The sequence below is a fragment of the Phyllostomus hastatus genome, unplaced genomic scaffold (assembly GCF_019186645.2).
Source record: "Phyllostomus hastatus isolate PE091 unplaced genomic scaffold, TTU_PhHast_1.1 phas_contig_36, whole genome shotgun sequence".
In the NCBI taxonomy this organism is placed as follows: Eukaryota; Metazoa; Chordata; class Mammalia; order Chiroptera; family Phyllostomidae; genus Phyllostomus; species Phyllostomus hastatus.
Window position 1 is genome coordinate 5,858,102 of NW_025333862.1, and position 27,205 is coordinate 5,885,306.

Genomic DNA, 27,205 nt, shown 5'->3' on the forward strand with positions numbered 1-27,205 from the left:
GGGCATTTTGCTCCTGGGATCAGGACAGATTCCTGGGTCTAGAGGGGTTTGCAAGAGGCCTTCTAACCCAAGTGCCCAGCCTCTAAACCAAACACACTACAATAACTCCATCTTATCTGGGGTTTTTAGTTTTGTTTTCTGTTTCTGAGGTGCCACTAGCTCCCTCAAACTTTCACCCTTTCAGGCAGGAATTTCTACATTTAGTCTTTTACCTGCAGTAGAAACCTCTTGTTCTTTGCCCTTCCTTGCCAAATACGTCCTCTGTGGGCTTAGTGAGAAAGAAGCCTGTACCCAGGTATCTCAGAAGAACTGGGTCAAATGAGAGACCAAGGCTCTAGAACTTGAGGGAAAGTTACTATGGCCTTAGAGCTGGGAGGCTGGTGACTTTCCCAGCCTGCCCCTGGAGTCATTACTGCTTCAGACCCACTTTCAGCTCCACACTGCCACTGTGTGGCTCCAGGGAAAATCGCAGAATGCTCTCTTTTATTTTTTTCCCTCTTAAACTGGGTGAAGGGGTTCTAGGAAGATGGATCACCACCCCTGCTCTGCTAAAATTTTACTTTAGTTTGCCTATGCCATTACAATTGTCCCTAGGAAACAAAGATGCCTAGAAATGTCCTGTTTGTTAAGGAGTTTTATTAATCAGTTGCAACCACATCATGGGCTCCTGACCCAGTAGTGAGGTGCTGCAGCCTGGGCTGAGTCTATAGCCTATTAAAAGACCTATTTACATAAAAGGCACAAACAGAGTCACCTGGAAAGGTACTGGCCTATACTGGACAACAAAAAAGAGCCATTCTGAGAAGTCCCCACACTCAACCAATTAACCTTTTCCAGCCATGCTCTGCCCTGCCTGGCCCCTCCCCCCCCCCCCACTGCTATGTGGGTTCCAAGGGACTGAAGTACTGTATTTCACAGAGAGTTGGCCTTCTGAAGCCAGCTGTCAAAGTGAGATTGACCCAGAGAGCACAGGACCCCTTGCTTCCCACAGAGGCCCACCTCCCCGAACCCTTTCCCAAAAGGCCTGTGAGAACTTCTTACACACACTGCAAAAGCTGTCATTTGTAGATCCAGACGAGACCCTGCCATTTCCTCAGAGCCATCTGGGATAGGCTCCTGAGGCCCCTGCCCAGTGTCCAGCTGTTCCTCACTGGCCTCATCATTGGACAGCCCCAGCTTTCTGAAAAAGATCAAATGCAGCCTTTCTATGGGAGGAGGAGTGTGGGCCCCAGCCACCACCTCAGGTAAATCCCTAGTGTGCAATGCAAAACTGGAAATATAGTAGTGGTATTATTTGCTACAGAAGGCAAGAGTAGATAGACATAGAAGGTGCTCTGGCCAGCCTTGATTCCATGTCTCCCCCCTTCCCCTCTGAACTATAGAGTCTCCTGGACCCAGTGCCCTAGAAATTACCCATCAGATGCAGCCCAAAGCCAGGCTAGCATTATCTTCTCTAACATCAGTAGGATATTCTATTGTCTACAGTCTTCCAAGTCCCTCCAACAAGGTGGCACTGTTATTCCTTTTTAACAAATAAGGAAACTGTTGCTCAGGCAGATTGGATAACTTGCCCAGGTTCACACAGGTAGAAAAGGGGTGAGACTGGGGCTCAAACCCATATCTTTGAGGTACAAGACTGGTGTTCCTTCTATTTCCCATCCATCATGATGAGCAAAGATTTACTTAGTACCTACTGTGGGCACTAGGGTCAGGAACTGTGGTCTGGAGCGGCTCATGTAAGCAGGAGCAACTTCAACAGCTCAGGCTGGCATGGGAAGCACCTACGCCTCAATCCACCAGGGCAGGTGGACAGGGAAGAAGTGGTTGGATACCAGGGACTCACGTGGGCAACAGAGCACTGGGAAGAGACTGTGGGTCCTTTCCCTTGAGCCTTGGTCCCACTGGGCCCCGGGCCCCGCCCTCCAGTTCTCTAGCACTGAAGGGCTGGAATGCTTGGTTCACTCATGGCACTCAGCTTAGTTCTTTTCTTTTAAAGAAACCTAAGGAGGCGTCTGAGAGCTCAGTGGCCTCTTGAAAGCGTATCCTCAAAGTCAGAGTCATTTCTCAAAGCCTCCCTGGGAGAGGAGGACAGATCGAACCTGTTTCCTGGAACTGCTCCCAGGAGCTCCTAGTTAGATTAACAGCCTCCTGCAGAGTCCAGAGCTCACGGATTTCCGAACAGCCTGTGCATCCGCAGTCCTGTCTGATCCTCACAACTCTGAGGGCAAGCATTTCACCTATGCTGGTCATCAGTGCTGACATGGTGATGAGACCGGGACCCAGTTCCTGACTTTTTAGTGATGCTTTTCCCACCATCAAGGTCATCTCTGAGATTAGAATCAGAATTCAGGTGAATTAGATCCCCTGGAGATAATTCAGGGCAAAGCACCAGATACTGCCTGTCGCTCCCCACATCAGCATCACAGAATTGAGGGCGAAAATGCACAGTATGGCCATGGAAGGACCCTCAGTCACCAGAATTCAGTCAAAAAGTGTAAAGGTCATTGTCATGAAAATCCAACGATTCTTCTGGAGCCTGTCGGTTAGAGCACCCTTTGTGTATCTCTGTCGTGATATCATTTCCAGTCTTGCAAAGTCATGAAAGATCGGAGCTGAAAAAGACCTTAGAGTGCATCTTCGTTCCACAAGTGAGGCGACGGAGGCCCAGAGACAGGGTGGCTGGCCCACGATCGTACAGTTACCTGCAGGCAGAGGCGAGTGTTACATCCCAGGCTCCTGACTTGAGCACAGTGTGTGCACAGTTTGTGTAAAAGCTCCGAAGAGCCTCAAGTAAATCCAGAGCCATGACCCCATCACACTTCTTGAGAGACGTGTTGTGTGTTCTGTGCAGCCCCAGGGGAAGGAGCTGTCTGGACACCTTGCAGGGCGAGTGGGAGCAACCTGCCCTGCTGCCTCCGAGTCCTCCTCCATTCTAAATTTTACTGCAGCCCTTTTCTTCCCCTCCGTCCCTCCCCTCACCCTCAGCGGGCCAGACCACTGAAAATATACAACACTCTGTCCCCACCCTAAAAAAGGGTGTGGTGTGGGGAGAAGAGAAACTTGAATTTGCAGAGTGAATGCTGGTTACCTGGTGCTGTACTAAATACTACATCTTGAGTTAATGCTCATTACCTGGCATTGTGCTAAATACTATATCTCTCTCCAGTAAACACAAGGGCATAGTGGGCGGAGCCCCCTGACCCATTCACTTTTCTTCATTAAACGATCCTCCCTCTACCAAAAAAATAAAATGAAAAATAAAAAAATCCAGGATCCAAGTAGGGTCCTTCTCGGTTTTTCACTTCTGTCCTCTCCTGGTTGGGCTGACTGTGCTTAGTTAGGTTAGGCTGGGGACACATAGTCAAGGTCAGAGATCAGCCTCTGAGTTGCCACATGTGGAGCCCCAGACAGGGCTGACCTAGTCCTGCCCCAGATCTGGGGCACCACATCTGCCACGTGGGTGTGTTCCCAGACACCCTGTGACTACGGCAGGATCAAGGGAGTGGATAGTCTCTTTATCCCTGACTCCCAGCATGAGAGATGGGGAGCGAATGCAGGCAGGCCAGACGCCAAGTGTGGCCATTCTGGCCTTTTCACACTGTCTAAACTGGGCCCCCATAATTCCAGCCCAGACCTTCCCAGAATTTGCAGCCAGTGCTGAGATGAACTGAGACCCTCCTACAGCCCCACAGGCAGCATCAGACTCCAAGGAATGTTCCCTAAAAGATGCCTGCCTCAGTGACACCTTCCCTGTCCACCCACTCTGAGTCCTTTGGTGACTCTTCAGGCCCAGGCCTCCCACTGAGGCTGGGGCTGAGGCTGTGGGTGGGCGGGCAGCTGGAGCGGGTCAATAGCAGTGTGGTGCGGCGGCTGGAGAAGCTGCCATTGGAGAGCTGCCTGCGCATCCGGGGCTGCGGGCCCCCACAGCAGGCCAGGTGGCGTAGGGTGTGCGGCCACAGGTGCCTGTTGAAGCCCATGTAGATCCAAGGGTTGCAGCAGCTGCTGAGGTTGCCCAAAAGCATGGTAATGGTGAAAACCACATTGGTTGAATCTGCCAAGAGAGAAGCATGGGGAGCCTTAGAATGACAGCTGGAAGGGACCTGAGAGGGAATCCGGGTTTCCATCGAACAGAGGAGAAAACTGAGTCCTAGAGAGATGAAGGGGCTGACTTGGGTTCCCCCATTAGGGAGAAGCACAGCTAAGACTTGAACCCGGGACTCCCAACTCCAGAGTCTTAACTTGCTGATTTTTTTTTGTAACTACAGGGTTTGCTCCAAGATGACTTTACAGGTAGACAGGACTGGCCCAAGTGGGAGACGCTGTCTTTGTCCCACGCCTAGACCTTGAATTTTCTAATGAATGTAGACCTAGGGTAAGGCAACTTCTATAAAACTGACAAAATAGCCATGACTCTAGGCCACGTTTGGGTATCCCCATCCCCATTTATGTCATACATATGGGTGCACATTGGCTTCTGGATTCTGCCCTCCTCGACCCCTCTGGGGCGGTCCCACTCATTCTGTCGTAGACACCTGCTGTGTCCTGGCAGAAACTCAGCTGACAGTCGGGGGCAGGGGGAAAGAGACAGCAAGCTCTAACACAGGCACTCAGGAATGGGAAGCCAGGAGGCCAGTGTGCTGTGGAGGAGACCAGGGTGTACTGGAGAGCAAGTTAAAAGGGCCCCAAAGGGCTTCCATTTCTCTAAGGGAGCACTCTGTTCCTGCATGCCTTGCTCAGAGAGGCCCATGGTGAGTGGTAAGTCATTCTACATAGGTGAGGGACATGGGGTTGTGGGACAGGCTGATCATGGGGATGGGCACAGCAGACAGGCAGGAAAGGGCACACTGGGAGGCACTGTAGCCCTTTCCTCATCCTCCTGTTCTCCCTTCCTGCTCTTTTCCACTCGCTCCACCCCCCATCCCCACCACACACACTTGCCTTCATCAGGGGCGTTCCTGTCCCACACAGTCCACATCTGGACACTGAAAAAGGGTGCCCAGCAGATGATGTAGGCCAGCACAATGATGAAGGTCATCTTCACAGTTCGGATCTTGGCCCTTGAGATCGTGCTGATACTGCTGACCCGGGACGGCAGTCCCCTCGTGTCTGCAGCTGGGGTGGGAGGCGAGGCCTTGTCCCAAATCTTCCAGCCCCCTCCTTCTACCCTCCAGGTCTGTGTCTTGACTTTTAGGTTCTTACAGATCTCGTAGCAAATGAGGCTGTAGCAGGCTGTGAGCATGGCCACAGGAAGGATGAAGATGGCCAAGGCAGTCCAGGTGATGTAGGCCCGTGACCCCCAAGGGAAGCGAAAGTCTGCCCAGCAGTCCAACACCCCTGAACCCTGGATCACTTCCCGCAGAGAAAAAATGAAGAGTTGAGGGAGGCTGAGGATGGCGGCCAACAGCCAGGGGGCGGCGATGAGTGGATAGGTAGACTGGCTGGGCTGCTGGAGGCTCCTCAGCGGGTGGCACACAGCCAGGTAGCGGTCCAGTGTCATGGCGAGCAGCATGTAGGTGGAGGCGAACATGCTGAGTGCCTGCAGGTACTTGACAGCCCGGCAGAGAGGGTCTGGGCCCTGGAAGCGGTAGGTGATGTCCCACAGCAGCTGGGGCAGCACCTGGAAGAGTGCCACAGCCAGGTCCGTCAGAGCCAGGTGCAGCACAAACAGGTGCATGCGGGCACACTTGCGGCCCTGCTGGCCCAGTGTCAGCAGCACAGTCAGGTTGCCCCCTGTCGTCAGCAGCAGGACAGTGGCCAGGACTGTGATCTCCACCTTGGCCAGCTCCTCATCCCGGCCCAGCCAGGGTGTGGTGGTGTTGGGGGCAGAGAGGGTGGCCCCGGGGATGGGGTTGGCAGCCCAATGAGGTCCAGAATCCATGGTGGAAATTTCCTGGGAGGGAAGGGAAGAGGGAGAGAGCAGATGGAGAGTGGGTGGCCAAGAGAAGTTCAGGGATGAACTGGAGTGGGGACCAAAGTTTAGTGGAGAAAAAGGAGAAAGGCAGGGTGACAGGGAACAGGCCTCCAGTAGGTGGAAATAGTTGAGGACAGGGCTAGAGAGAAGGAGGGAGAATGAGGTGAGGAAGATGATGATCCCAAAGAGCTAGAGAGTGAAGGGAAGGTATCAGGGACCCGGGTGTCAGGAAGAGCAGAATGAATGAGGCTGCGCAGGGTGAGACTTCTCAAAGGAAAAGAAGGCTTGGGGGGCAATGCTAGTCCCAAATCCACCCCAAATTCACTTTCTCCAAACTTTTCTGGAAGCAGAAAGCAGATGTCCCTAAGCCTGCTCAGAGGTACAGTCAGGGCCATCCGTGTAGCCCTGCCAGCAAGGGGCTGCAAGTGGCAGCAGGAGCGCAGAGGCTCGGCAGGGCAGGGCCGGCAGATTTTATAAGCTGGCAGCCGAGCCCAGCGGCCAGCGCCGGTTGGCTGTTGCCAAGGAGGGCGGAGTGAGGCTCAGGCCACTGGCGTGGGAGGGGGTTATCGAGGGAGGGTAAGGGGACAGGGACTGAGGGGCACGGCACCAGGGACTAGGAGCTAGAGAAGCAGACGAAGAAAGCAGCGCTCAGCAGCCGACTGGACTCACGGACCTGCAAACTGACAAACTCATCTATGGTGTACCCTGGAGCCTCGCACTGACTCCCGAGACAGGTGAGCACCTGGGGATGGGGTGGCCGTCACCCACCGCCTGCGACTCTGCGCATGACAGCGTTGTTGGGCACACTGCCTGCCCCAGGCTCCTTTAGGCCAGTGAAGGGTCCAAAGTCTGCAGGGGAGGCACGCAGGCAAAGCAGCGCCCCACACGGAGCCCCCACCCCCACCAGGGAGCCTGGCTGACCACAGACCTTGGTGGGAGACTTGGAGCCAGGCAGGCAGGAAGAAAAAGCAAGCACGTGTGTGGGGAGAGGGGTGGTTGTGACAGAGAGGTGGGGTGGAAGTAGCTAGACCTGGGGCCCCATTGCTCTTGATGGGAGGGGCCAACTGGAGAAATTCCATAGGTGTCTGCAGGAGAAGGCTTAACCCCTGGCCTTCCAGGCTCTCTCACAGCAATATCCTGAACGCAATTAGCATCCTGAGAGGTGGAAAACAGAGGCCCGAGTTCTATGCTCTCTCTCGAAGATCATAACTAGAAAGCAGTAATTGCAGGGCTAGGCCCAGGGCAGTGTGCTCTTCCAAGTGCAGACTTAACTGACATCCAGGATGCAGGGCAGTGGTGCTGAGGGCAAAAATAAACCACTGCTTCAGCTCAGCAGAGAAGGCTGTATGCGGTGTAGTGAGTAGTGTGCGGTGCTGGTGGTGGAGTTCGCTTTATTTACCATTCATAGACAAGGTGGGTTGTTGGGACTCTCTCCAGAGCATATTAGAAGTTCATTAGCAGTGACGACAGCATGGTCCATGACCCTCAGAAGGGGCAGGGTCCATCATTGTCCTGAGGCCCTCTCTTCTTGCCTTTTAATCAAACCAGCCCCCTTCAGTGTCGCTCACTCACCCACACACCCAGGTAGCATCGCTTTTCAAAGGGCCACCTCCTGAGTACCTACCACTTCACTTCCACCTCATCCCGCTGCCACAGTCCAAACACCCACTGTTTCTCACCTGAGCACGGTAGCATCTTTCTTTGGCACTCTGTGGCCAAGCTGTACCTTCTCAAGGATTTTGCTCTTCATATATTCTTATTTTAAGTCTCTACTAATTCATTCCCATCTGCAGGCAACCAAAATCTAGTGTTGTCCATTAAAAAAATTATAGGCTTCCCCTCCAGCTGTTACAGTCTCTTTCCCTTCACAACAAAACATCTCAGAAGGGCTGGCCACACTTGTCTCCATTTTACAGTGAGAAATAATTTGTCATTTATTTCAAATTATATTTAAGTTAGATACATTTGAACATATTTTTAAAACATTACATATTGCGCAAATGACATCATACTATATATACCATTTTGAAACTTGATTTAAAAAACAATTTGCCTTGGCTGGTGTGGTTCAGTGGATTGAGTGTCAGCCCATGAAGCAGGGGGTCGCCAGTTCAATTCCCAGTCAGGCCACATGCCGGGGTTGTGGGTCAGGTCCCCAGCTGGGATGCATGAGAAGCAAACACACATTGATGTTTCTCTCCCTCTCCTTCTCCCTCCTTTCCCCTCTCTAAAAATATAAATAAATATTATCTTTCAAAAATTTATTGGGGTAACTTTGGTGAATAACACCATATAAATTTCAGGTGTACATCTTTATAATGGAACATCTGAATGCTCCATTGTGCACTGGCCATCTGAAGTCTAGTCTCCTTTCCTCACTCACCGTGTATTGGACCCCCTTTACCCTCTGGGTTCTGCCCTCTAACCCCCTTCCCCTCTGGTAACCACCATTCTGTTGACTGTATCTATGAGTTTGGCTTTTGCTTGTTTGTTCATTTGTTGCTTTTTGTTTTATATCTCACATATAAGCTAAGTCATATGGTTTTTGTCCTTTTCTGTCTGACTTGTTTCACTTAGCATAATACTCTCAAGAGCCATCCATGTGGTCGCAAATGGTAATACTTCATTGTAATTGGTAGTTGTAATATTTCATAAAAATATTAATTTTATGTCTGAGTATAATTCCATCATACACATTTACTGTGTCTTTTTTATCCAAACATCCATTAATGGACACTTAGGTTGTTTACATGTCTTGGCTATTGTAAATGATGATGCAATAAACATAGGGGTGCATATATATTTATAAATATGTGTTTTCAAATTTGGGGGTATAGATACCCAGAAGAGGAATTGCTGGGTCACATGGTATCTCTATTCTTAATGTTTTGAGAAACCTCCATACTGTTTTCCATAGCTACTGCACCAATTAATGTTCACAAGGGCTCATTCCACAATGCACAGGGCTCCCTTTTCTCCACATCCTCACTAACACCTGTCATTTCTTGTCTTCTTGATAATAGCCATTCTAACAGGTGTAAGGTCATCTCTCATTGTGGCTCTGATTTGCATTTACCTAATGATTAATGATGTTGAGCACCTTTTCATGTACCTGTTGGACATCTGCATGTCTTCTTTGGAAAATATCAACTCAGATATTCTGCCTATTTTTCAGTTGGATTTTACATTTTTGCTATTTTTTCCCATTCAGTAGGTTGTCTTTAGTTCAATTTAGTTCCACTTGTTTATTTTTCCTTTTGTTGCTAGATTCAAAAAACCATTGTCAAGACCTATGTCAAGGAGCTCACCATCTCTGTTTTCTTCCAGGAGCTTTATGATTCAGGTCTTACATTCAAATCTTTAATCCATTTTGAGTTCATTTTGTGTTTGGTGAAAAATAGTGTCCAACTGCATCCTTTTACATATGGCTGTCCAATTTTCCCAGCACCATTTATCAAAAAGACTGTCCTTTCCACATTGTATATTCTTGGCTCCTTTGTTACAAATTAATTGACTGTATATTGCATGGGTTCATTTCTGGGAATACTGCTACTTCTTAGTTTTTTGGTTTTAAGCATTATTTACTGGCTTTCCCTTTGGTAGATGAGCATACAGTGTCCTTTCAACACAGAGCCACTTCTTGTACCCCCGGCCTCATCTTCCCAATATAATTATGGGAATAGTGACCTGTGGGTCCCCATCTGAGGCTGACTTTGTATCAACTGCAAGTTGAATCTTAAGGGAAGAATAAAGATTTTACAAAGCCTCCTGCCAAAGATATTTAAAAATTTAAAAAGACATAAGTCATAATCAAATAGTGTAATCTAATTCTTTACAAAAGGATTTGCTTCCATGGATCTGAATGTTGGCTTCTATATTACTAACTAGTAGACTCAGAGGCAGAGAAATTGAAATTGTTATAAGTTGAAATTGTTAGATGCCACTTCAATTAAAAAAGAATGAAGAATTCTATTTTCATATATTCAACTTTAATATAATGTTTTCAGGAGTAGACCTCTCATGAAAAATCAAATTTGTCTCTCATGATATATACTTACCAATATCTCTTCCCTTAACAATCTTCCACTTTGTCCAAAAGGGTGAACTCAAAATCATTCCTGCATTAGTGTTGGCCAGTGGACAGTTGGGATGTGTGCCCCTCTTGTGCCACACAATGACCAGGGCAGAAAAGTGGATACAGGCATTTTTCTTCTGCAGCCTCTGGGTGCCTAGTCTGCAGAGGCCTCTTCTTGGTTGGAACTCAGAGCCCTCTCAGCATGCTGAGTTTCTTGCTAGAACTAGCATTTCACAGAGGTGACTGGTCCCTCTCGACACACCTGTCATCCACTTGGTACTGGCCTTTCTGCCTGCCTGGGCAACCCTTGATTCACAGTCCCATAAATGTCTAGATAGAGGAAGCGCTCTGGGGAAGATGGGCCATTACAGGGACTAATGCATCTTTTACAGCCAGCAGCAGGCCTTGCTGTCGCCATCATCTTCTGTTAAGTTGGCTTAATGCTGAGATTGATGGAAAGCTGACTGGTAACAGGGGTGGGTGTGTAGGGTGAAGAGTCAGCCTAATCAGTGTTGATTTCAGGGCCTCCCAGAAAGTCTCCACTTTGTTTTTCTTGCCATAAAATATCTTGTACATATCTTGTATCATAGAATTTTGGAGTTGAAAGGAACTTAGCTTTTGGTTGAGACCAAGAGGCTAAGGAGTAATGGAAAGAAACTCTGAGGTCATTGAGTCCCATTTTTTCATTTCCTCAAAAAAAAAAATCTATCTTGAAAGACAAACATACAAATGAGGTTCCCAACATCATATGATATCGGAAGTGAGAATGTGACCAGGACCCCAGTCTATCTCTGTGCTCTTTTTGTCCTGTCATATATCGGTCCCTCATGGAAGTCCCTCATTCATATTGGCTGCATATGAGAATCTCCTGAGCCAATTGTAAAATGCCCTGGCCTCTCCACCTGAGATTCTGATCACTGCCACAGAGCAAAAGTTTCAGCTCCGCAGCTAATAAAGCCAATTCAGTGCTTGGCACATAACGGAAGCACAAGAAACTTCTGTTGAATGTTAATTCAGAATTTAATGAGCACAAATGAGTTATTATTTAACTCATGAATTAATTATCTCCACTGGGTAACATTGCTTTATTTTTTTAACTTTATTGTAGAAATGTTTAAACATTCAAAAAAGCAGACTTCCAGCCAAGATGGAGGCATAGGTAAGTACTATATTTTTCGTACTATAAGACGCACCCCCCCCCCATTTGGGAGGAATAATGGTTGTTAATGCTGCTGTTGAGTTCTGTTGACATTTACATTGGTGAAATATTGTGTTATTTATGTTATTAAATATTTTACCACATTTTTTGCTTCAAAATTTTTTTCTGATTTTCCCCTAAAACCTAGGTGTGTTTTATGGCCCGAAAAATAGGGTATACTTTGCCTCCTCACAGAACCAAAAGAAAGACAACAAAATTAGAAACAAAACAACCAGAACTTCCAGAAAATCAAACTGTATAGAAGTCTGACAACCAAGGAGTTAAAGAAGAAACATTCATTCAGACTGGTAGATGGGACAGGGACAGGCAGCCAAGGCACAGAGGACTTGTGGCAAGGCAGTGGCTGGAGGACCAGGTGGTCCCCCATTTGCATGTGGATAAACTGGGAGGAACAACTGGGGAGCAAGACAGACTGCACAACCCAGGGTTCTAGTGCAGGAAAAGAATGCCTAAAAACCTCTGGCTGTAAAAACTTCCAGAGGTAGGGGTTGCGGTGGTGGGAGAAGCTCCCAGCCTCACAGGAGAGTTCATTGGAGAGACCCACAGGGTCCTAGAATTTAAACAAACCCACCCACCCAGGAATCAGCACCAGAAGGGCCCAGTTTTCTTATGGGAAGTGACTGAGAGCCAAGAAAGCAATACTGTTCCTTCTTGGACCCCTCTCCCACATACAGTACCACAATGCAGCAACATGGGCTGCCCTGCCCTGGTGAATACCTAAGGCTCTGCCCCTTACTACATAACAGGTACACCAAGACAAAGAAATATGGCCCAAATTAATGAACAGGTCAAAACTTTAAAAATAGAACTAAGTGACAAGGAGATAATCCACCTATCAGATGCAGAGTTCAAAACACTGGTAATCAGGATTCTCACAGAATTGGTTGAGTATGGTCACATAATAGAGGAAGAACTGAAGGCTATGCAAAATGAAATAAAGAAAAATATACAAGGAGCCAACAGTAAAGGGAAGGAAAGCAGGACTCAAATCAATGATTTGACGCAGAAGGAAGAAATAAACATTTAACCAGAACAAAATGAATAAACAAGAATTCAAAAATATGAGGAGAGGCTTAGGAACCTCCAGGACATCTTTAAACATCCCAACATTCAAATCATAGGGGTGCCAGAAGGAGAAGAGGAAGAGCAAGAAATTGAAAGCTTATTTGAAAAAATAATGAAGGAGAACTTACCCAATCTGGCAGAGGAAAACAGACTTCCAGGAAGTCCAGGAACCTCAGAGAGTCCAAAGAAGTTGGACCCAAGGAAGCGCACACCAAAGCACAACGTAATTACATTACCCAAGATTCAAGATAAGGAGAGAATCTTAAAAGCACCAAGAGAAAAGGAAACAGTTACCTACAAAGGAGTTCCCATAAATCTACTGGTTGTTTTCTCAAAAGAAATCTTGCAGGCAAGAAGGGGCTGGAAAGAAGTATTTGAAGTCATGAAAGTCAAGGACCTACATCCAAGATTACTCTATCCAGAAAAGCTATCATTTAGAATGGGAGGACAGATAAAGTGCTTCCTAGATAAGGCCAAGTTAAAGGAGTTCATCACCAAGCCTTTATTATATAAAAAGTTAAAGGGACTTGTCTAAGAAAAGGAAGATGACCAAAACTATGAACAGTAAAATGACAACAAACTCACAACCATCAACAACTGAACCTAAAAAATAAACCAAAAGCAAAAACAAACTAAGCAAACAACTAGAACAGGAAGAGAATCACAAAAATGGCGATCACATGAGGGTTATCAGAGGGAGGGCAGAAGGAGGGAGGAGAAGTGGGGAAAAGGCACAGGGAATAAGAAGCATAAATGGTAGGTACAAAATAGACAGGGGAGGGTTAAGAATAGTATAGGAAATAGAAAAGCCAAAGAACTTATATATATGACCATGGACATGCACTAAGGGAGGGGGAATGCTAGTGGGAGGTGGGTTGCAGGGTGAGGGGAATAAAGGGGAGGGAAAAATGGTACAACTGCAATAGCACCATCAATAAAATATACTTTAAAAATTCACAAAAGCAGAGAGAATATTGTATAGTATATAATTTGCCTTTGCCAGAGGCTTTCTGGAGAGTAGATCAGAGAAGTGACTGTAATGCCCTACCAGGTCAGGTCAGGTCAAGTTACCCTGTGTGCAGTGCCTTTGAGAACCTCTTGGACCATAACCCACTGAACATGTGGCTGTGAGAGATGCAGGTGAGAAGACTGAGTGGCCAGGCATCCTGGCAGCCAGAAACATGGCAGGCAGTTAAAGAAGCGTGGCCCATATGGATGCTCCCCATACCCAGCCCCAGGATGGACCTCAGCTCCAAGAAAGAGAGGCAGGGTTATCACTGGTGCTGGGGTTGAGTCCCCGAGGGACTTAGCTCTGCAATGGCATAGCTTCTTAGCACTGGAGATGATCCTGTTATCCTCAAATGTCACTCCCCTGACTTCCTTTGCAGGACTGTTTGAACTTCCTTCATTAATTATCATCAGTTCATGAGAAAGTTTTCACTTTTCTCTTAAGTTCATCGTGACTGTCAGAACGCTATAAAGTTTCCTTGGAGTTTAATGAAATGATGGCAATGACTTGCAGGATAATTTCATAGAATCACTTTCTAGTTTTCTGAAAAGCTGGTGGCCAGCTGAACAAGTGGGCTTGAGTGTTTGCAGCTAGCAGACCAGGAGAGAGAGGCCCTGGGTTGGAGGCAGGACTGGAAAGGGCCCTGTTGCTGAACCCAACTGGTGGGGAGGGTGCAAGACAGCTGCTAAGTGCAGCTTCCACCTCCAGCGTTCCTCCCTCCCCAGAGAAGCAGAATCTCCAGGCTCACTGTTAAGCAGTCTCATGTCTATACTCCACCTCCCTTCAGCTCCAGGGAAGGAAGAGGTTTGCTCCCAGTGCCCTCTGAGCCTGATTTCAGAGGGAGGTCTGCACTTCTTGCCCATCCTTCTTCCAAGTTCCCAATATCTTCATGCTGTGTGCAGTATCCCAGGGATCACTCATGGCAAGTTCACTATCCAGGTTGGGTGGGGGGGATGGATGGGTACAGCCCATGTTAGAGACTCTCTTCTTCATGTATCTTCTCATCAACACTTACCTCTTCTGTGCCCCACTGTTGGCAGACAGGGAAGGGAGCTCATTAATCAATATTGCTGATGTGTACAGGGAGGCAGCATGAAATGACTAAGGTGTCTACTCTTCATCCCTGACAATAATATCTCCAGCTCTCACCATAGTTCTTGGTACATAGTGGGTTCATTGAAAGGATGGATATAAAAACTGGAAATAGCACTGAACCTAAAGTTGGGAAACCTAGTTGTCCTCCTGGTACTGTTAGTAACACGGTGTGTCCTTGAAGTCACTTCATCACCCTGGTCTGTTTCCTCTCATGTAAACCAAGGTGGTTGGTTGGTTTGATGTCAAAGGTCCCTGCAACACCTCTTTTCCAGTTCTGGGATGGTATAACTCCACGCCGTGGGTATAACCCTACCCACACTGAGCTGCTCATGCTAAATACTGCCCCCTCAGGAGATACTTAGATTTAAAATAAGCATTCAGAAAAAGAGCACCTAACCCAAGGAAGAGTTCTAATTCTGGAAATTCAGAGCCAAAGGAGCCAGGAAATTCAAAGTCATAGGCCAGATTCGTTTTGTGGGGATGGATTCTGAGCCTGAATCCCAATCAGCAGCTGTCCCCAGAGGGAGTCTGCATGTCACACAGCAGGACTGACTGCAGGGTGTTATAGGAATGTGAAGGGTAAAACCTCATCCTGAGAACTAATGCCACTCTCTGAGATGCCTCCCACACTGGCCCATGCCTATGCCCCTTTCCCAGGGTCAGATCTAAGTTCATGTCTGGTTGTTAACATATTTCTACCTTCAGAGTTGGGAAGATTCAAGAAATGGCACTCTATAGCCAAAACAATATTTTTTAAGGACCAGGTTGAAATGGAATCATCAGTGAGTTTCTACAGTGACATTTTAATGAAAAGAAGGAAGATATACTGGCCAGATTTGAGTGGGCCCGTGTGTTGGAGAGATACAGACTTGGTTTTATGTGTTTGTTTTTCTGTATCTACCTGATGCCAGCACTGTACAGACATGATCTCAAATACTTGCTGCAAGCCTGGAAAGTAATAACTACTGTATTGTTGCCCTTTTTTTCAGTTAATGGTCAGCGAGGAAATTGAGATGATTCAGGGAGGTTAAGTGACTTGTGCAGGGCCCCATAGAACCAGTAAGTGAAAAACCAGGATTCTAAGTTTCTTCAAGAGAAGACTCCAGAACTCAGTCTTTCTGCAAGAATGTGATGCTCTCTAGTGCTTGGAAGAGGTGACATAAAAAGGCAACAGCAGCCCCATTGCACTTAATAAAAACAATAATACTCATAACAACTAATGTTTACATATCCTTTGGAGTTGACAAGTTACTTGATCTCACATGATCTCATGTCATTCTCCAGGTGGGTATTTCTGGTCTAATTCTAAGGAAATTGAAGTTCAGAGGCACTGATTACTAGGCCAAGATTACACAGGACATAAAAATCGAGATAAGGGACAAAGCCAAATCTCTTTGGGGTCCTCATAAGGAGCAAAAAAGGATTCTTAGAGAAAAAAACTTAAAGAACCACTGCTCTAAGCCAGCCCTTCTCAAGTTGGCATTTCTGCCTGTCTTTTTCCAGTCACACAGAATTGAAATGCAGGAATCAGAGACTCATGAACAGCTTTAAGAACAGCTTTAAACCTGGAAGGGATCTCAAAAATTATCCAGCCTGTTGGTTTCAAAGTGGAGCCTGAGAGTTCCCCAAAAGTGCTCCAGGGGCTGCCCTGGGGGCAAAGGGAAGGCCAGGTGGGCTGGGCTCCAAGCAAAACTGTTATCAGTAAAACTGGCACCAGAGGCCCTCTCATGAGGAACTGCCTTGACTTCGGAAAAGACCTGACAAACTGCGGGGAGATGAGGCAAGAGCCTGACGGTATGATTTGGAAGGCAGGAAGGAAGAGGTGGTTGAACACGAGCATTAAAAAAATAAACAGGATTTGGAAAGTGAAGAGTGAGACTAAGGATAAGGGGGAGTGAGGGTGAGTACAGAAGCTGCAGAAATCCGTGTGGGACTTTTAACAACAGGAAAGTCTCATTTCAGTTCTCTGCTCTGATGGCCCTGTGAGGTACATCTGTTCTCCCCGCGCCCCCTACACTCCCCTACACATCGCTGAGAGGATGGAGAGGGGACTGAGAAAAGGTTGCAGCATACATTTCAGTCAATGTTGAGCCAGAGATGACAGCAAAACCTCAAGATGCTGGGTGAGCAGATAGCAGAGCCCAGCATCAGAGCCCCAGGTGATAAGGCCCAAGCAGAAGCTGATGGATCTCACAGTGCGTGCGGTGGGGGTTCAGTGATCTCCAGATCCTGAGGAGCAGGTGACTTGGCTGCCACCAGAACAGGTGCATTTAGCCTCCCAGCTGGTCTCCTTGCCTTGAAACTCCCCACAAATGATTCCACTTTTTCTGCTGCCTGGTTATTTACCCTGAAAATGCTGTTCCTGTCACAGCTCTTCCCTGCCCATAGAGCCGCATGGTTTCCTGCTTCCTAAATCGAACCAAATTCTGTAAGCCTGCCCTGTCACACCATGGTTACCTGGGACTTCACATGTTTAGAATAGGAATCATCATTTCCATTAAATTAGTTTTTCTTCCTGAAGACAATCTTAGCTAATGATCCCATTATCTATATTTGTCATCCAAGAGAGAATTGTCCATGAAACTTCTGAGTTTTCTTCAGCAGCCCAAGCGCCTGGGTTGTACACCCAGATGTCACTGACTGCACCTTGTGCCTCCAGAGTAATCCCCCAGGTGTGCAGCAAAAGCCATTCAGAAGCTCCTTCTTTCTCTTTCTCCTCTGAATATTTTTTAAAAATCACTTCAAGATGAAACTAACCAATCAACATCCTACCAAATGCTGGAGGGTAGGAAATGGGAAATAGAATCTTTTTAGGGAGATGAAATATAGTGGAATTAATTTAAGAGCAATTAAACCCAATGTGTATCCATTTACTAGGTCCCTACCAAACTTAAAAGATAATGCTTCTCAGTTTGGAGACGATAGAGCTCCAGTACCACGGTCTTCTGGGAGCACCTGTACGGAAATAAAAGGCAGATTCATGACCTCCACCCCCCTACCACTCCCACCCTAGAAGGGGAGAACCAGGGAGTTACATTTTAAATAAAATTTCCCCACCAGCTTTTGAGAATCACCACAGCATAGGAAGTACAAAGGAGCATAGTCTGTGTTTAGGCAGCTTACGGTCTAGGTGGGGATGATAAAAAAGCCGGAAGGTGACCTAATCACTGTGTGTTTTAGAAACATTATTCTGGCAGCAGGAGACAGGGTGGACTTGAGAGGGAAGCTGGAGGCAGGGGATCCACTCAGAGGTGTCGCAGTAAGCCCAGAGGGAGATAAGGGCTGGAGGTGCTGCAAGGGGAGGAACAGATGCCGCGTGTCAACTCCCGTCATAGATGTGTTTTTTCATTGCAGGCAGTCACCAGTGCCATTTGAGAGTTGGGAGGCTACAGGTGACAAACAAATGAAGTGTATAAAGGGGTCCAAAAAAAAACAGTCCAGTTATGCTAGTCGTGGTCTTAAGCCCTGGAAAGATGACGGTCTGCCCTCTGATATTATTCAGAATAAAACAACCCTCAAGGCTCATAGGAATGCTGAAATTTTTTAAGTTTTTTTTCCTAAATTTTCCACTTGCAATGCTGTGGATAAATTCACTAGCTGGACCTTTTCTTGTCTTTTTGCTTCCTCCACTTTGCTGGGCTGTAAGAGCAGGCTTAGTCTTCCTGTGAGGTGATTGGAACCAGGTGGATGCCGGGGGAACGGCGTGGAGGTGGAAATAAGGCAGGGGGCACTTTGGGAGGGGTTGGTGGTGGTTCCCCAAGGGGTGATGGACACGGATTAGAAAGTGAGAAGGAGAGGAGTCCTTGAGGAGGTGAAACTGACAGGCTGAGGAACTGCAGCTCCTGGATCAGGCTGAACTCAGCCCAAACTGTTCTAGAATCTAGGTGAGTCAGCTGGGTAACAACTGTGGACATTTGTCCAGAGTTGGGACAGGCTGTCTTTGTCCTTGTGTCCCACTGCAGTCAGCATCAGGTCCATGGGCTCTGACACCTCAGAAGAATGCACCCCTTGACTTCAGGAGAAGGGCGAGAAAATGCCACTGGCTAAAATGAAGCCAAATGATGAACCGAGAATGGGTGAACTCAGCCCTCTGTAGACCCTGCTCTTAGGGGATCTGTGTGAAGCCAGTGAGCCTGAATTGGAAATTTCAATACAGATCAATATCTAAAAGGCCCTAATTTGTCCTATAGTTTTAAAACAACAACAAGAATCTTGTCTATTTTTTCTGTTCATTTTACTTTTTTAAACCAGTGTTCTAAAGCATTTAATCACGGGGCCCTTTAAAAGCATAACTGACTGACTGAATCTGGCCCTGACATGTTTTGTTTCTTTAGTAGAGCATTGAAAAAAAATTTTTTGAAGTAGTTGCCAACATTAAAAAACCAGGTGCTCTCACCTAAAAATCCAAATTACCAACTTCTCTAAAAAAGTCAGACCTGATCACTTTGGGACCTCACTCCCACACAGCCACAGTCTGTTGGGGCTGAGTGGCGGTCATGCTGGGGAAGGACTGGCCCTCTCCATGGCGCCGGAGCCCCGGGACTCACGCCACTGGGCATCAGTTGCCATTTGTCCTCACACCTGTGCTATTTTTTCTTACAGGAAAGAGGTTTAAAAGCCTATTCATACTCAAGTTGCTATTGAAATTGTTGTTTTACTCAGCCTGCTTCCCTCCTTTATGTTACATACCCAGCCCCTGTCAATTTAAGTTGCAAACCCAGTTATAACTCCCATTGACATCACACACAACCGGATGAAGGGAAGGGGGCCGAATAGCGTCCCCACCATTCCTGCCTCACACACTGGTACAGAAATATGAGAACTGGTACTTCAGCAAGCCTTCGGTCCAGGTGATTCCGAGGTGGCCATGAAGTCACCTACCAAGACAACTTCAGGAAAGCACACTTGGAATATAGCTAACATGAAGAAAATTGTCTTTTGAGATGGTGTTCTGTGGCTAACAAAAGAATAGGTGTCTAGAAAGAGGCATGTCAATGAGAAAAGTCCACTTGAGAGTATTCTAGGTGCAAAAAGTTCCCAGGGATTCTTCCTCGGCCTCTTCTGCAGCCTTAGAACAATCTCTTTCACAGTCACTCCCTTCCTTTGGGCTGATACATGCTCACCAAGCAACAAGCTGGTTATAAATTCTATTCCAGGAAACGTGTGTCATGGAAAACAGCTGTGAATATTCTGGTCACTGGACAGCCATGCTCATTCATTCATTGCTCACTTGTAAAATGGCCTTCTGGCATGCATGTTTCTTGCAAGGAGTGGTTAGTACAGGTCTGCATCCCCCAGGACCTGAATTATAAAACTGAACTTCTGACCTTGCAAAGCCGAGGACCAGAATTTCACTGAGTGGCATTCTCACCGAGGAACAGAGAGGCCTGCCAGCCGATCACCTTTTCACTGCTGCATCGTCCACTCCAGCTCCAGGGCTGCAGCCAGAGTGAGACCAGTGTGCCCAGGTCTCCTGGGCCGCAGGAGGTCTCCTGATTCAGTTTGCTCCTGAGCTCCCATTGTCCACAAGAGCTGTTGCTGGTCTCTGACCCTGACCAGGGCCTTGTGCTGTGCCTGACACAGAGGAGCATTCTGTAAGTGAGGAAAGAATTTTGAATAGAAACATGTCAGCAGAAGCCAGGTGACCCCCCATGGGAGATGCTTGAGGGGATTCTTGCTCTGCTTGGGAGACTGTACTTCTTTTTTTTTTTTTTAAGAATTGTTATTTATTTTTAGAGAGAGAATAAAGGAGGGGGAAAGAGAGGGAGAGAAATAACCATGTGTGAGAGAAACATTAGTTGGTTGCCTCTTACACGTCCCCAACCAGGGGACTTGGCCCATAACCCAGGCATGTGCCCTGACCCCTGGAACCGAACCAGTGACCTTTCAGTGTACAGGATGATGCCCAACCCACTGAACCATGCCAGTCAGAGCAAGAGGCTGTACTTCTTTTTTTTTTTTTTTAAAGATTTTATTTATTTATTTTTAGAGAGGGAAAGGAGGGAGATAGAGAGAGAGAGAGAGAGAGAAACATCAATGTGCGGTTGCTGGGGGTTATGGCCTGCAACCCAGGCATGTACCCTGGCTGGGAATCGAACCTGGGACACTTTGGTTCCCAGCCCGTGCTCAATTCACTGAGCTACGCCAGCCAGGGCGAGGCTGTACTTCTTGATGTGGGAAGTCCCTTTGTCTCAGATTCTACAACTCAGCTTCCCAGGCTGGCTGTAGCAGAGCAAGGAGAAGCTACAAGAGTGCCGGCACTTGGCCAGGGGGTAGTCCGAGGTGGGTCCCTGAAGTGAAAGGGCAGTGTTGCCCAGCTGGCATCCATCAGCTTCCTGGTAACCAGAGGTGCTCTCCTGGGATCCCTGGATGCCCAGGAGAGGGAGAGGACAAAGGGGCGGAGAGAAGGAACACGTGGAGAGCTCAGTTTTCCTCTGAGCAGAGCAAGGCAGAAGGGATGGGGCTCTGTTGTGTGGGAAGAGGAGACCTGGCCTCCTCAGAGAGGATGGGCAGGAGGGGCCCAGCAGCCAGGGTGGGTGTGCACGGACCAGTCCTGCCTCAGCATTAAAAAATATTGCATGTCCTTTAAGTAAGGAGAGTTTTAGGGTCTAGTGTTGTGTCCTGTCAACACCTGCGGGTGGTGAGTGAATGGAGAGGATGCAGCAGAACCCCCATGCCCTCTGTGCTCTACTCTCGACAGGCACCCAGTGTCTCAAAGGAGAACTATGCTGGATGAACCTGGTCCTGCTATGTTCCCTTGACTACCATGGCATTACAATTGCTTTTGCATTTTCCCGGAAGAATATTATAATAAACCCTACCACCTAGATTTAACAGTAGATTTAACAGTATTTTCCATTTTCTATATTTACTTCTTTTTTATGCAAATCTCAGACATCATACAATATGAAGCTTTAAAAAATAAGGACGTTTTCTCTCATACAACTGTGATAATCTGCATTGTCCCACATAACCACATACTGTTATCGTACCTAAGGAAATGAGCAATAACCCCGTCACATCTTCTAATACCCAGTCTATATTCAAATTTCCCCAATTGTCCCAGTAATGAATTTGTACGGTTGGTTTGTTGGCAGCAAAGCTTTTTAAACAGTGTTCCCAACAGCCTTGGGCTTCTGCACAAAAGTCTTAGGGGCCAGCAAGGGTGAGGCCTAGCTGCCTACCCCCCGTCCCACTGCTTCAGCTAGAGCAGGTTTTATTATTAGGAACAAAAGTGTTTTCCTGTTAAGACAAAAAAGACTTGACAATCAATTCCACTAGGCATTACTTCTGTTATATTTTCAAAGAGTATGCCTGGCGTTGTAACTGCCTTAAATCAGAGAGCTAACTCTGCAGCAGTGGGATTAGGGAGGGCATGGGGGGGGAGCGGGGTGGGCGGGGAGATTAGCAGAGTCAGATGGCTGAACAGGAGAGATTTCATTCTCACTGGCCTTGAGCCTGGACTTGCACAAGTGGCCTTCCCAGTACCTGGAGTCCTGTGGGTCCACTTGGTAGCCTCCCCGCTGGATACTCACACTCTTTGCTCCCCGGGTGCCTGGATCGCACTCTGAATCTGTCCTCGTCCTTGCTCATTTGTGGGGCAGTGTGGCACACTTGGAGGTCAATGAATTTTGAAACCCTCCCCTGCTCAGTTTATATTTTCCACTTTCCTAGGTACACTCCCAAGAACCTGACTTCAGAGGAATGGTCTTCCAGAATTCTAAGCATTACAGTTTGCCATGACCAGGACAAGAGTAACACAGAGCGTGAATAACACAGACCCATGAGCAGCAAAGCAAGAGCTCTCCCATTACAGGTGCAGCACATCCGTAATCCGAGCCAGCCCCGGGCTGCAGCTGCTGGAACACCAGCCCACGAAGACAAGCCTGACAGCAAGAGAAGTAGGAGATTCTAGGAAATTCTGACCTTCTCAAGGAGCCTCAATACGCACAGTTTTCCATAAGAGTGCCACACCTCTCTCCTTCTGCAGGACGTGTGCCCAGATTAAGCTTCCAAAATATTCAATTTGCTTTTGAGGGGTTTTTTTTGTTCTTCTTTTTCTTTTCTACCCACCCTCCACCTTCACCCCCCTCCTCTCTGGCAACCATCAGTTTGTCCTCTGTATCTATAGGTCTGTTTCTGTTTTGTTTACTCATTTGTTTTTATTTTTGTTTTTAGATTCTACAAATAAGTGAAATCATATGGTATTTGTCTTTCTCTGCCTGGCTTATGTGCCTTAGCATAATCCTCTCCAGGTCCATCATGCTGTTGCAAACGGCAAGATTTCATTCTTTCTTATTGCTGAATACTATTCCATTACACAAACACACACACACACACACACACACACAATGTACTCTTTTTTATCAACAAACATTATTAATATTGATGCCTTTTATTTTGTGCTTTTGTACAGAGAACTTTTGAGTAATCATAATTGTAGTAAATGTTTCTGTCTGATAAATATCAAAATCTCAGTAGCATTCATTGTGGTCAAATCAGAATTTAACCAAAACTACCATATGCCAGCACATACAATCATCCCTCTGGTGGCTGAAAAACTGGCTCAAAGACATGGAGGGTACATGTTGATGAGGGAGGGCCATGCTTGCAGAAAGCTGGGTCTTTTTGATCAGTTTTAGTCTTTTTTTACTTCATTACCAATCTCCCCTCTGAACTTGAACATAAGAATCTGCTGACCATCCTTGAAGTCTAAGAAGACCTCCTGAAGATGCCACCTGTTAACCGGGGCATCCAGGATGAGCTGACCTGGAGACGGCCTGCTGACCTGGATCCAGAGCCGGGTGTCTTCAGCTGGGCATCAGCAATGCCCATGAAGTTGTACTTGTCAGTGAGTTGGAGACAATGAATGTTGAGGGGAGCACCCAGAGCTCCCAGGGCCTCGGGGTGGCTGTGCATCTGCTCCAGTACCAACCGCTAATAGGAAGCCCTGGAAAAAGCTTTTGTATAAAGTAATACAGGAGGGCACAGCCCCTACTAGTCGTCACACCGGTAAGGTGTTCCCAGAGGCACTGGCATCCTGCCTCCTAGAGACTTTGGCCACTTTGTAGCACAGCTTTCTTGAAAGCCATCACAGGAAACTTGTCCTGTCCAGGCTAGAAGTACCACGTCTCCGAAAGCACGAGGGTTCCTGCGGGTGTGAGAAGTTTACCACGTGCTCTTTGCCCACTCGTCTATCAGTGGACACTGATGTTGCTTCCAAATGTCAGCTATTTTAAATAATCTGCAGTGAACACAGGGTTTCATATAATTTTTTGAATTTGTGTTTTTGTCTTCAAATAAATAACCAGAAATGAAATTGCTGGGTTGTATGGCAGCTCTATTTTTAATTTTTTGAGAAATCTCCATACTGTTTTCCATAGGCTGCACCAATTTATAATCCCACCAACAGTGCATGAGAATTCCCTTTTCTCTACATCCTCGCCAACATTTATTTCACTTTTGAGATTCTTAAAGTTATATTTCAACTGATGATCTCTATCTGGTCTGTCCTGTTACACTGGAGAATCATAACCTCCATTAGGACAATAACAATGTTCCATTTATATACACACATATACGAATGAACACATATTTATCCACTAATATGCATATTATACACAAATTAACACAGCTTGGGCAGAAAACTTGAGAACATTTGAAATAAGTAATCCTTTCACAGATATTTTTGTAATTTTCAGTAAGTACCAATAAAACTCTACCTTGCTCTTGAATCTAACATTGAATATCTACTAAATACTTGGTTCTGTTTGGATATAAGAAATGCATAGCCTTGGCTGATGTGGCTGATTGGATTGAGCACTGGCCTGCAAATCGAAAGGTCGCCAGTTCAATTCTCAGTCAGGGCACATGCCTGGGTTGTAGGCCAGATCCCCAGTTGGGGGAGTGTGAGAGGCAACCGACTGATGTGTCTCTTGCACATAGATGTTTCTCTCGCTCTTTCTCCCTCCCTCCCCTCTCTCTAAAAATAAGTAAAGAAATCTTTAAAAAACAGAGAGATGGATAAAATATGGTCCCTTCCCCAGGCAGGATGTGTGCAGTTTAGTGGTGACACATACCTTCCCATGAGAATGATGAACTCTTGCCTATCCTTCAAAACTCAGCTCAAATGACACCTCCTCCAAGATGCCTTCCCTGCTTACTCAGGCATGTTTCATCTCTCTCTTCTGTCTGAGTCCATACTACTTGGTGAAAACCTCTAGAGATAAATTTTAGACAGTTACTGTAATTATTACTTTACCTGTGTCCCCCCTTAGACAAACAACTGGGTGTTTGGGGGAAGGGGAAGGGTCCTATAGCCTGCCCACGGTGACAGCTTCCCCCTCGCCCCATTCCTTGGATAGAGGCTTTTTTCTGGTAGGATGACAGACATGCAAATTAGCATTTGGAACATTGCTACTCCATGTAAACAAATGACAGTCCTCCCTGCCCCCTTTTTCTGAGAGTATAAGAATAAAGCATTCTTGCAGGGAGGGGGAACAGGTAGTCAAAGGGTAAAAAGTCTCAGAAATACAAGATGACTAAGTCCTAGAGATCCACAGTAGGGCCTACAGTTAACAATACTGTATGTACACTAAAAATGCTAAGAAACTATATAGATTTTATATTGTGTTAAAACACACAAAAAATAATAAATAAAGAGGCAGGAGAAAGCTTCAGGAGGGGATGAATATGTTTATGGCATAAAGTGTAGTCCTGGTTTCAATGGGGATATACCAGCTCACTAATTTTTATGTATTAAATGTGCACCATTTTTGTATGTCCATTGCATCTCAATAAACTGGTACAGAATAACCAATAAAGAGTGCTAGGCCTTTGTGAGAGATGTCTAATGGGAGGCACAGACTTGGAGGCTGGGCACCCTCACCTGCAGGAGATGAGGAGACTTGGGGGAGTGCTCACGCAGCATTATCTGAAATGGGAAAGACAGTAGTAGTTCATAATAATGGCTGTCAGGAGAAGGGGCAACCCCTGAAAAGAATCTGCTGGTAAGGGCCAGGGAAAAGTTACATCCGAGGAGGTGGGCACCTGAGGGAGAAGGTTCTGGCAGCCATGCTGAAGGGGAAAGAAGGTATGGCAGTGAGCTGAGGGCGGCAGGGCTCTCATTTAGGGTGCTGGGAGTCAGAGAAAAAATAGTGGCCAGAAGGAGCAGGCAAAACAAAGCAGGACCCTAATTCCAGGAACTTCGTTACCAATCAACCCAGGCAGAAACTCCACCAGGAGGAACAGGAGGGGACTCAGGCATTGCAGCTGGCGAGGAGGCACTGTAATACCGTGGTTTTAGAGCTCGGCCTCCATGAATGAGCAAATCATTCACCTTTCTAGGTCTTGGCCCACGTCCTAAAAGATGAGGCTACCAGATGAGCTGTTGAAAGGAATGAATGATATTATGCACAAAAATGACTTAATAAAGGACAGTGCCTGGAATATGTTAGGTACTAGAAAAGTATTTGTAGTAGTAATGGTTATTGTGGAGGGATTAACAGGAGCAGAGTTGGCTGTGATAATAATAATGAAGAACTAGTGAAAGGTTCAATGGCTAAAATTGAGGTAGCTGTGAATTGGCATTGAACTTGAAAGCAGGACACCAGATTCCAATACTATTTTTGCTGAATGATAGATATGTGATCTTGTTCCAGTCAATCAACTTCTCTGAGCCTCAGTTTCTTCAGCTGTCAAATGCAGGTGTTCACACTGCTTGCACCCTCCTCCCAGACTTCCTGTGCAAGTTTCATCAGCCCCAGGATCTGCCACCACAGCCCCTACCCATAGCAGACGCTTGATGAGTGTTGCCTGAACCTGATACTCACTGGGACTGACCTGATGCTGGATGCTATTTCACTTCCTCGAGGCAGGGTGAGGTCCAGTGTTTGGACCAGGTCTCATCTGAGGGACTGTGGTTCAGGGTGGGGGTGGGGAGGCAGAGAGTTAGGCAGGTCGCCATTCCAGCCTTTGAGTTAAAGGAACTTGGCACTTTTTCTAACTTTTGGCCATTTAAGTGTTAGATTCATTCATTAAAGTTGGGAGTAGATGAGAATCCAGGTCTGTGATTTTAAACTGAAGCCCAATTTCTGGGCTTTCTCGTAGCAGATGCAGTAAACTGGAAAATTTGAAAGTAAATACGTTTTCATGGACATGAACCACAGAGTGGTGATTGTGGGGGGAGGGAGGTACAAGGGGACTAAATGGTAATGGAAAATACAATAAAATTTAAAATGAGAGAGAGAGAGAGCCTCATTAAAAAAAAAGTAAACACATTTTGAAGAGAGACCAGAAAACCAAGATAGAAGTCCCTGCTTCTCTCTGATGAGGTCTTTGCAACCTGCAAATGATGTCATCATATTGTTACTTATAAAAGAACTAGACAAAAAGTTCTATTTTCACTTCCTTCCAAGCCATTCATGTGACAAGAAGGTGGTAGTGAGTCTCTAAGAACTGTTTCGTAACTGCCTTTGTGCCCTCTCAGAACTGTTTCGTAACTGCCTTTGCAAAACAGAGCCAAGCTGTCCCCGAGGGCACTCAGTGCACGGGCTCTGAGCAGGGCCGGCAGTGCTTGCTTTTGGCGTCACCTGCAGTGGGAGTCGTGGAGACCAGGCCTAGCTCACTCACGGCCTAGGCACATTCTCCCTCCAGGATTCAGGGGCCTGTCAAATGGGTATTGGATCAAATTAACAGTGTATTATTTTTAAATTTAACCTTTTCAAAAATATTTTATTTATTCATTTTTAGAGGGGAAGGGGGGAAGAAAGAAGGAGAGAAATATCAATATGTGGTTGCTTCTCACACGCCCCCTACTGGGGGCCTGGCCTG

The 27,205-nt window shown here is 46.7% G+C and overlaps 1 protein-coding gene and 1 long non-coding RNA gene across 2 annotated transcripts; one reads left to right on the top strand and one right to left on the bottom strand.

Moving 5' to 3' along the window:
- Positions 1-2,909: 2,909 nt before the first annotated feature.
- Positions 2,910-5,878, bottom strand: AVPR1B (arginine vasopressin receptor 1B). The gene is made up of 3 exons (XM_045841566.1): positions 4,939-5,878; positions 3,759-4,051; positions 2,910-3,234 (listed from the first exon to the last, which is right to left on the bottom strand). The coding sequence occupies exons 1-3, from the start codon at positions 5,876-5,878 to the stop codon at positions 3,151-3,153; spliced, it is 1,317 nt and encodes a 438-aa protein (XP_045697522.1). The 3' UTR covers positions 2,910-3,150.
- A 629-nt stretch (positions 5,879-6,507) lies between these two features.
- LOC123820661 lies at positions 6,508-22,446 on the top strand. The gene is made up of 3 exons (XR_006786003.1): positions 6,508-6,645; positions 11,095-11,145; positions 22,049-22,446. It is a non-coding gene; the product is annotated as an uncharacterized LOC123820661 (long non-coding RNA).
- Positions 22,447-27,205: the final 4,759 nt, after the last annotated feature.